Consider the following 11,034-nt stretch of genomic DNA (forward strand, 5'->3'; position numbering starts at 1 on the left):
ATCCCGCCTGATAAGCCAAAAAAAAAAGATCCTGCTATATTCTACTTGTTTTACCTGTGAATGATCTTCTAGAAACAATGAAATGTACGGCATTTTTCCAAGTTAGCAATACACTAGTCATATTGGGGTCAAGATGATATCATGAATAATCATAAGATACTCAATTAAGATAAACAAAAACCTTTTCTCTCTCTTTTTTTTATTTTTAAGGAAAAGACAACAAAAACAGAGATTAAAGAAAACACATTAACAACAAAATAAAAAAAATAAATAAATAAAAATAAAAGGAAGGTTAAAGGTGGCTAATGGTACATAATTTAAGCAACCAAAATGGCCAAGGTCGTCATCGTATTAGCAAACTAAGGGCTGACTAAGGATTTCTCACTATAGCCTCCGAGAAAATTTAATAGACTTTTGGTTCATGGATTAGAATTATTTTCAATTTACGTGTATTTTTTGTAAGAGAAAACACTGTAGCGAACTATGAACTATGATTCGAATCGGAATACGAATCCTCTAACCAATAATTTATTTTTTATTTTTTTGGATGAAAAGTAAGACCGTTTCAAACACCTTTCCTTTCCTTTCCTTCAGAAGTGGGAGTAGTATTTGAAAAACATACATCTACTATTATATTAAATATGTATTAGGTAATTTGAAAAACTTGCAAGTTTCGACTTCAAAAAAAACAAAAAAAAACAAAAACAAAAAACAAAAAAAACAAAAAACAGCTCAACTTTTGGGTGGGTGGACAACTTGTTAATGGAATAATAATGAGGAAAGAGATTGTAAATTTTGAGTTCCTTGTCGTGTGGGATATATCGTGAGACGAAAAGCTCTTAATTTTTTACTCGAGATAGAAAAATTTCTATGGGACAACAATAGATTTTTAAGTATATTAAAGATCTTAGGGGGTTAAGAAAATCACAGAGTGTATTAAATAATCTTTTGGCCATTTTTAAGGTTGACACCATATCCCGGGGAGGCATATCAACTTCTTTCTTTATTAATTATGGGTTTTATTTATTTATTTATATTTATTATTTTAGAACAGAAGAATCACATCAATCCGAAGACTAACTAAATTGTTAATTATGCTTATCAGTCCCTACTATTTCTCTCTCGCTCTTTGCCTCTTTCTTCACTTAGATTCCAATTTCAAAGATAAATAGCTTTTTGCAAAGAAAAAAAATAGTTAATGACCGATCAATATTAAAAGTTAAAATATGCATGAATTTGTTATTAATTTATATATATATAATGACAACCATCCGTAACTATTAAAAACTCGTTCATATATATATTAAGGAATAATGTGTTGTTATATTAATCTTCTTCATGACAGTTCACGTGAATGATTCACATACTAAGGTCCCGTTCAGTTCAACGATTCAAGTTTTTAATTCGAGTTGAGATGTGACTTTATGTGAGAGCTTTTAACTGTAGTAAAAAAAGTTAGATGTGACTTTTTATGAACCGTAATAAAACTAAAATTGAAAACTTGAATCAGTAAAATGAACGAAAATATTGAGCCCGTTTGGTTGGAGGATTCGTTCTCTTATTCGAATCATGGTTCATGGTTCGCTACAGTATTTTCTCTCATAAAAAACACACGTAAATAAAAAATGATTCTAATCCATGAACCAAACGAGCTTTAATCCCCACCCACAGCTTGCGCAACATAATTCGGTTTACACGCCAAAACCAACGGCACAAAATTGAAGCCAATAAATGCTACAGACACACTTAGCCCTCTTCCTATAAAAAAAAACAATTAATGTGTTTACCTTCAACAACCTCAAGAGCTCACATGTAATATTTAAGGGAAATAGTAGAAAATAGACCAATATAAAAAGCTTAAGAAAGTATACATGCCAATTTTTAGTTATAAAAATTAATAGGTCATAACTTGTCAAGTTATGGTTCATAACCAGATAAGTTATGGATAAACTTGTCAAGTTATGGTTCATAGCCAGACAAGTTATAGACAATTATAGACAATAACTTGTCAGGTTACGGTTCATAACCAGACAAGTTATAGACAAAAACAGTAATTTAGCCTATTTATTAACTTATGTAAACTATTAACCTATTTATTTTAATTTATCTCAAATCTTAACATATTTTTCTCTTTCTCACCGAAGCACATAACGTCCACATTATATGGCAAAAATAAGCTGGAAAAACTTGTCCTTTACTACGTTATTTCCTTGTCAAAGCCCACCGTCCAAATTAGGACCATCCTATGACCCAAACCCAATTAAGCTAGACCAAGCCCACCCTGTTACAAGATCCAACCAAAATCAGACCATTTGAGCAGCAAAAATGAGACAAATACTATTTAAATTACAGAGTCTTAATTTTTACTCTATTATTCTTAATTAATATCATTTTAACAGGTTACGGTTCATAACCAGACAAGTTATAGACAAAAACAGTAATTTAGCCTATTTATTAACTTATGTAAATTATTGACCTATTTATTTTAATTTATCTCAAATCTTAACATATTTTTCTCTTTCTCACTGAAGCACATAACGTCCACATTATATGGCAAAAATAAGCTGGAAAAACTTGTCCTTTACTACGTTATTTCCTTGTCAAAGCCCACCGTCCAAATTAGGACCATCCTATGACCCAAACCCAATTAAGCTAGACCAAGCCCACCCTGTTACAAGATCCAACCAAAATCAGACCATTTGAGCAGCAAAAATGAGACAAATACTATTTAAATTACAGAGTCTTAATTTTTACTCTATTATTCTTAATTAATATCATTTTAACTAAATACTATATTAGTCAAAAAGGTATTAATAAAAAATAAAGAATAAAAATCTATGCTCATGCATTTTTAAGGGGAAGTTTTGGAATTTTCTCTTTTAATGATGTGTGGTTGGACTTTGCGTTGGTCCACGTGATGCTAACATGTATGCATTAAGCTAAAAATAATGGAAAGATAATCAATCACATTAAATGGCAAAATTTTGTATTTTGAATTGAAACTTATAAAAATTCTCAGTATATTATAAGTATAGCACAAATAACATAGTAATTATTATATTGATATTACATATTATCCTATATAATGATGTAATCATTAAAATGATTTCAAATTTTACTATTTAAATTTTGCTATAGGTGTAAATATTTTGATAAAAATTTAAGCCCAATTTATACAAAAAATAGTACGTTAATTAGACTGTGTACACTTTTAAAATTCAACTTTTCATCTTTGATGCCACAATTAGGCTTGATAATTTTCTACAAAAAAAAAAAAAAAAAAAAAGAACATAATTCAACTCTAAAAAATGATATATTCTTCTAATTCACTCAAAAAATAGTGCAGCTAAAAAACTACGCTTTAAAGTGGTATTTCAACCTAGTTTATTACACAAGTGAGATAAGCTCGTAATTCGTTTGCTTTTCTTCAAAGGTCAGTTCCAATTCAATGCCTTCTACACGCATATTTGATTGAAAAAGCATGAAATGCTCTCAATAAAATAAAATATGTTGAGAAAAACCCAACAGAAGCTATTCGTTTTTTTTTTTTTTTTTTTTTTTTTAAGGGAGTATTCGTATTTTCCAACTGCATAAATACAACACGCGATCATTTTTCATTTTTAAAACCTCAATATAAATCCAAATCATTCATACATTTTCAACAAAAAATTAAATAAATAAATAAATTCTTCAGACGTGCAGCCGTCAACGTGGAACTACCCTGCGGTCGTGATGACTGCAGAGAATCGTTTCGTAACTGAAGAGTAGTGATTCTGTGTTCTGCGGCCCCACAGAAATCCAGGTCAACAACATGTCATTCAATAGTCGATCGCCACGTAATCAAGCCGTATCAACAAGACTGCGGATATTGAGAATTTCAAGTTTAGCCTTTTCTTTCGGGCGTGTGGCTCCATCGGAAGCGTATTGAGGCGTTTCACACGAAAACACGGCGATTCCGCGCAGCTCAGGAGCAAATCCAGCATTTCTCCAAATCTCCATAGCTCTCTCTCTCTCCCTCTCTTTCTCTCTATTTCTATTTCTCAGATATGGTTCGGTTCAAAGCGTCTCTGAAGAAATCTTGAATCGCGAAGATCGGAACTTTTTCTCGAGCATGAAGTGGTCGCCATGGCAGAGCATAAAAAGCGGAGGAGAAACGAGGAAGCTCCAGGTGAAGGTGAGCCGATTGGAGCTTCGAGGTTTCGAGTGTGAACCGGAGGAGAGAGAGAAAGCTGTGGCGCTAGAGGTCAAATGGAGGGGCCCTAACAATAACAAGCACGGACTGAAATTGGTTCCGTTCTTCCACCGGAGATCGTGGCGGAGGCAGAGGAATTTCACCGCCAGGAGATCAGGATTCTGCCGAGGAGAAGCCGTCGCGTGGGACGATGAGTTTACAAACATCTGCGAATTTCCGTTTGGCTCCGATTGGAATTTGGATTTCAGGCTGTTATATGTAAGTCGTAATCAATCAATATATATATATATGATATCGATGAAATGTTTGATGATCGAATCTGGAATTGGAATTGGACTTGGTACAGGGAGAGAGAGAGGAATCGGAGAGTAAAATGGCGGTTGCGGGGAAGGTGTCGACGAATCTAAGCAGAGACGGCGGAGAGAGTGAGATTGAGAGAGAGCTTCCTATGGTGTTCAAAGTCGGTGGCGGGAATGGGTTGGCGGGAGAAGCTATGCTGTCGGTAAGCCTTTCTTCCCACTTTTCATGGTAAGCTCAATTAGAACTCCGTACAATTTTCTCAGCTATTTAAAATATAATATAAATAGTGAGAAAAATAGTTAAAAAATGCTGAATAATAATAATAATAATAATAATAATAATAATAATAATAATAAAGTTATTTGGCTTTGGGGATGCAAGCATAAAAGGAGTGTTCACTTTTTAGTTATTTCAATTAATTTACTTGTGTTTTTCCTTTTATTTTGGAGGGGATTTATCTTTTTCGTTTAATGAGCCTTTTCCAGAAAAAAAAATGAAATAAAAACTGGTGATATTGTACAGCTGAAGGTTTTTATTGCGGGGGAGTAATTATGTTAGAACTTCTAACCGTTTTATTATTCATGACATATAACGTTAGATAAGACATACAATTTAGTGTAACATACCAAAAAAATCTCGGTCACGTTTGGCGTTGGTTTTATTTTTGTTTTTTATATTTTTTGAGAAAGAAAAAATAAAAACGGGAGAAAAACGGTATTTGACACAATTAAAGATAAAAAATAAAAATGAAAACAATTTTTTAATTTAGTGTAAAATGAGAGAGAAATAAAAGACGACTTTTAGTCATTTTTCATTTTTTATTTATGTTTTCTCGTCTCTCGAGCACAGAGAGAGATAAGACATTAATGAATTTTTTTATACTGAAAACAATCTCTTGATAAAACTACCAAACGCATTTTTAAAAATGATTTCTGTTTGAGATTGAAAATATTTTCATACAAAAAATAAAATCATTTTAAAACGAGTTCTAAACACACTCCTCATGTTTTTACTTTCCAGCCAAATTATTCCAAATTTAGCTTAATATTGGAGACAACCGATATCGTATGTCCGTTTATTTTATGCGTTTAAATCTATAGTTTTGATTCTGTTACAATATTTTCTTTTCATACAAAATTTAAATTTTAAATGCCCGAACTAAAAATTTCTAATTTGAACGCATGAATCAAATGGTCCCATATATTTTGGAGACAACCGATTCCGTATATATATAGTTATATACAGTATACTCTCATGGAATTGGAAAACTTCGAAAGAGAAACTTCGAAAGTTGAAAAACTTAAAGTAGGGAGAGGTGAGAAACATATAGAAGGAAAAAAAAACGGCATCTAATGAAAGTAACTAACATTTGTAAATCCAAGCACCAAGAGTGGAGTATCTCTATAGTTTATTTGCTTTTTCTTGAGATATAAGCATCACTCTCCCCTCGCCCGGAAGGGGGGGGGGGGGGAATCAAAACGACACGTCATTTATTGATTTCAGGACGTAAGGACATGCCGTTTTCCAGACCAAGACATGGATTCCATGGGTAGAGAAGCCCATGGAATCCACGCTTCAAGCCAAACCCAATGACGCCAAAAAACCATCATAAATTCCAAACACAATCAAGAACTTTTCTTCGTTGCAAGTTGCAACTGAGACCCTATTGTGTTCCGAAAGCACACAAGGATAATTCCAAACACAAAAAGAAGACAAAAAGAATCCATCATGTTTTGAAACTTGAAAGACATCCATTCTTATTATTACCAATGAAAATTCGCAATATTCCTCATAAATCTCCACATATCAAAAACCAACAAAAAAAAAAAAAAAAAAAAAAAAAAAAAAAAAAAAACTTGAATTTAAAAAATCACCAAAACAAGACATTGCTAAGACAAAACGTAATAATAGAGAAACTAATTTGCATAACAAGATGATGAATATGGTTCAAAAACCATGAATCAAGATATTATCTTTCTGGACAAGCTCAGCCTTGACAAGGTACCGAGAGACGTTCTTGCGCTGATCACCCTGGAGCTGAATTATCTTGCCCAGCTCTTTGTCTTGAACCACATTGCTATTGCAGCAAAGCTCCTTCTTGAGGACAATGTCGTAGCCCACGTCCTCGTTCAGCCCCTGGACCGTCGTCAAGAACTTCTTCCCTCTCATTTGCTGGACCCGGATGTGGACTTGCCCCTTGCCTGGGCGGCTGAAAGATACAGTGTCGTCGGCTACGTCGGGGTCGGTGAAAGGGTCGAAAGAGGACGGCAGCTCGAAGTCTGGATCAACCATATGAGCAGCTTTGTTTGATTGGAAAGCCTGAGAGGAAAAACTGAATGGAAGTGAAAATCTGTGTTTGCAAGTGAGTGCTAGAGAACAAGTACTAAAAAAAAAAAAAATCAATTGTAGCAAAAGAGTTGGTGACTATATAACCCATAATACCTCCACAACTAACAAATTAAAGATCGCGTAAAACAGTGGTCTAAAAAAGATACATTCTTGAAGTGCATCTGATATTTTGATACCAAAAAATAATGATAATAAAACTCTAAGACGATGTTATTTTAAAGTTCAATCTTCGTCGTACCAAAACAAAGAAGGGGGCTCTTATAAAGAAACAAAATATATATCATTAAATATAAATGCACGACAATAAAGTTACCTACCAAGAAAACAAACCAGATTCAGTAACTTAGAGAGAGCAGAAAGCAAATTTTTTTACGCCAAAAGCAGGAAATTTAGAACCGTTTACAATGAAACACATCCCAAAACACCTAGCCCAGATGTTTCGTTCTTTATTTTTTTTCTTCTTTCGGAAATCGAACAAACAACAATATGACAACGTAAGAACATAAATTTCAAAACCAAAAATTGAAAAGGTAGTGGAGGCTTCAGAAAGAATTGTACCTGAAGAAGAGCAACGTCTGAGAGAGACAATAACAATCACGTTATTCTATCTTTGATGAGAAATTCGGCTACTTGGGTTCTCCCACAAGTTGCCCTGCCAACTATGGTCGGCTTTCTCTAGGACTCGGATTAACTATTTTACCTGAAGTCGGGTATTCTATTTTTTATATTTATATTTCAAAAAATTAAACGATTATCCTTAAATAGAACGCCTCTTATATTTTCTTGAAAAATAATTTAATCTGGAATTACACATTTATCCCTTTTATATTTTATTCAACAGAAATTTCGATTACTTGGGCAACAATTAAACTCGACTATTTTCATAAATAATAAAAAAAAATAAAAAAAATTAATCTAGGATTCAACATCGTTGCCATTTGAGTCAGACTCTAACTGAGATTTTACCGCTGATTCTATAAAATCTAATTTTAGGTCAGTGTGAGCTTTGTGGAAGTGCGAAATTCAGAGTTCTCAACAGAAATCGTTCAATCCTCAAGCGACTACGATTACGACAGAGAAAGGTTACTGAGCAGGTTGACATATTTCAGGAGCTTCAGAAAGATGGGCAAATCAGCAGCGAAGGCTACTTCTTCTCCGGAGGAAAACTGTAGCGACACGGACGATTCGTCTGTGTTTCTCTCTGGTAGGGGTTCTCCGGAGAATGGCGACTCGGAATCGTCGCCAAGTCCCGAAACGCCGTCGATATTGGTTTGGAAAGATGGGCTCTTTCCGTGGAAGAAAAGACGGTTAGGTGACTGGAGGAGACGGGTGAAGCCTGGAGGGCAGTTGACTAACTCTACTTCTGGAGTCAACAATGGGATTGATATTTTTGAACCGGATTTCCCTGTGGGTCCCTTTCAGGTATGTAGATCCTCCTTTGTCTTCATTAGCTTTTTATTTTTCCTTTTATTTTTTTGCTGTATATTAGTGTTTTTTTTTTATAATTTATAATAGTTTCTTATGGAAATCACATGTTATGTTGTGAGTTAGGGTTTCGGAGAATTATTCTTTTAATAACTCAAGTTCTTTCTCATTAAAATTTAAATTTAACTTTTTTATTATAGTGTTTTCTCTTATATAAAAAAATTTAAAAGAATAATTTTACGTATGACTTGAGAACTGTATATGCACTTTTAATCTTCACAAGATATGATACTTTTTATATGGACCCTTTTCACCTAAGAGAGTAAATTATGATATCATGCGATGTTTAGATTATCGAGTGAATATTTCGTTAGGGGTAAGTTTTAGAGACTTTGTAAATGAAAAACGAACATAAATAACCTAAGATAAATATTATTATATTTAGAGAAAGAAAATGTGGAAATACATTATGTTGCTACTTCAAAGAAAAGCCACAATCATTAAAAGCAATAGCATGCTTGGGAAAAAGTGGAATACATATATTATTGTCTCTCATACAATAATCCTTAATTTATTGATATGTTTTGGTCATTGGATGAGCATGATATTTTGTCAACTAGAGTTAACGTTGGTAGAAAACTAGATTGATTGACTTTGATATTATGTTTGTCGATCAGATTAAAGTCGTGATGAGTAGACATGCTTACTATATTTTTTGGATCCATGCAGAAAGCAGAGTCCAATGAGTTCTCAAGCGAATTGGGATATGATTGTCAAGATTACTGGGACGTAAAGGAATTAGTGAGCAAAGATGGGCAATCCAAGCTGAAAGCAAACTTCCTCTTTGCGCCCTTCGATCAACTGAGCAAAAGGGCTAGCGGAGCGACTGCCTGCACAGCAATATCTGTAGTCAATGCACACTGGCTCCACAACAACCGAGACCAAATTCCAACCGGATCCGAATTCGGCAGCCTCATTGTTCAAGGCTCCTTCGAGTGGCGGGGACTTTGTGAGCAAGAGGCTTACCGTAGTCTCTTCCCTGATAAACATTTTGACCTCGAAACCGTCCTGCGTGCTGATATCAGGCCGCTTGCTGTCCAGCCTGAGAAATCTTTGATCGGTTTCTTCAGCCCCGATAAGTTCGAGACCTTGAAAGGAACCATGTCGTTCGACCAGATATGGGATGTGATGAGTGTAGACACCAATACCGCGGGTTTCGAGCCAAAGATATACATTGTGAGCTGGAATGACCATTTCTTTGTGTTGAAGATGGAAGAAGATGCTTACTACATAATTGATTCTTTGGGGTTAAGGCTCTATGCGGGATGCGACAGGGCCTACATTCTCAAGTTTGACAATTCCAGTGTCGTATATGGAAAGGATGAAGAAGTTGAAGGCTCCGATGAATTGGCGAAACCGATTTTCCACGGCAAAGAATGCTGCAGAGAGTTCATCAAAAGGTTTTTGGCTGCCCAAACTGTTCAGGAACTTGAAGAGGGAGACAAAAGGGGGATGGTGTCTGCTTTGACTCTTTACCAGAGGCTTCAGATTGAGTTCCATTACACCTCCCGTACTCTTCATCAGTCGCCATCTTCTTCTGCAGATTCTTCCACTCTCTCCCTATGTTCCAGCGAAGACTCTTCAGAGTATGAAACTAGCTAAGCTGACCATGTAAAAGCAGGGAATAGTACACATTCTGTTTGTTATTTTTAACAACAGAATGGTAGATATAAAAAGGATATTTTTTTATATTAAAAGTGCTATGAAGTATGAACAATTATCCTTTTCTTGCTGTTACCAATTAGTTGTTTGTTTTTTGTTAAACTTCATTTTTATTCTTCTTTGAAATTCCTCTTCTTTTTTTTTTTTTTTCTTTTTGATCAGCATTTGTTCTGACCCCACAAATGACTGATGGGAAAATAAGCTCCTTTACTAACATATAGACTTACCACTTATAGTCTTAGCTAAAGCAAAGATCCCCATCCATTCATTCATTAATCATTATTTCTTGGTAATTAGACAAAAAAAAATGGGTCCACAACCACTGCCTCAAGGTTTATATATTGACCAAAAACAATAATATGTAGTAACAAAGCAACTCTCTGTCCCCCACTTACTCCAACAAAAAGCTTCATCCAGTTCTTGATTAATCATGCTTCTTCCCACTTTTATAATCCAACATCAGAATATGGGGGTCCATTTCCTTATCTGTAATTACATAAAAACATCAATTCTTTAAACAGTTCCAAGTAAATCTTTGAGGTTTTGGATGGATGAAGACACACATGATGGTTTAAAATTAATTTCAAAATGATTTTATTTTTAATAAAAATGAGATTATTTTAAGAATTATTCTGAGATCGATTTTGAAATTACGTTTAATTAATTTTTTTAGAGATTATTTTAAGTATAATAAAAAAATAAATCATATTTATTAATTAATATATTATAATATTATTAATAAGTACTAAAAATAAAAAAATAAAAACAACTTTCAACTGTTTTCTAATTCCTCCGCAAAAATCATTCTCACTGTTTTTTTTTTTTTTCAAAACATTTTTTAAACAAACGTCGTTTCGTTTTTATTTTTATTTTTTACTTCTCAAAACTCAGTGACTCTATCCTTTCACATAAATCAACGCTTAAATATGCAACACATAGAGAATCCAATCTGTGTCTAACGCATTTAAATCCTAAGATCATGAATAAAAACAACTTTTATCAAAAAAAAAAAAAAAAAGGGTTCCACCATATAAACTCTTGTTTGT

The 11,034-nt window shown here is 33.8% G+C and overlaps 2 protein-coding genes across 2 annotated transcripts; one reads left to right on the plus strand and one right to left on the minus strand.

Annotated features, from left to right (window-relative positions):
• Window positions 1-3,836: 3,836 nt before the first annotated feature.
• On the plus strand, window positions 3,837-9,943 carry LOC21387996. Its single transcript, XM_010092306.2, has 4 exons — window positions 3,837-4,450; window positions 4,539-4,694; window positions 7,835-8,263; window positions 8,996-9,943. The coding sequence occupies exons 1-4, from the start codon at window positions 4,112-4,114 to the stop codon at window positions 9,926-9,928; spliced, it is 1,857 nt and encodes a 618-aa protein (XP_010090608.2). The 5' UTR covers window positions 3,837-4,111; the 3' UTR covers window positions 9,929-9,943.
• On the minus strand, window positions 6,372-7,577 carry LOC21387995 (protein translation factor SUI1 homolog). Its single transcript, XM_010092305.2, has 2 exons — window positions 7,400-7,577; window positions 6,372-6,824 (listed from the first exon to the last, which is right to left on the minus strand). Exon 2 carries the CDS (start codon window positions 6,782-6,784, stop codon window positions 6,440-6,442), a length of 345 nt encoding a protein of 114 aa, XP_010090607.1. The 5' UTR covers window positions 6,785-6,824; window positions 7,400-7,577; the 3' UTR covers window positions 6,372-6,439.
• Window positions 9,944-11,034: the final 1,091 nt, after the last annotated feature.

The sequence above is a fragment of the Morus notabilis genome, unplaced genomic scaffold (assembly GCF_000414095.1).
Source record: "Morus notabilis unplaced genomic scaffold, ASM41409v2 Scaffold1746, whole genome shotgun sequence".
NCBI lineage: Eukaryota > Viridiplantae > Streptophyta > Magnoliopsida > Rosales > Moraceae > Morus > Morus notabilis.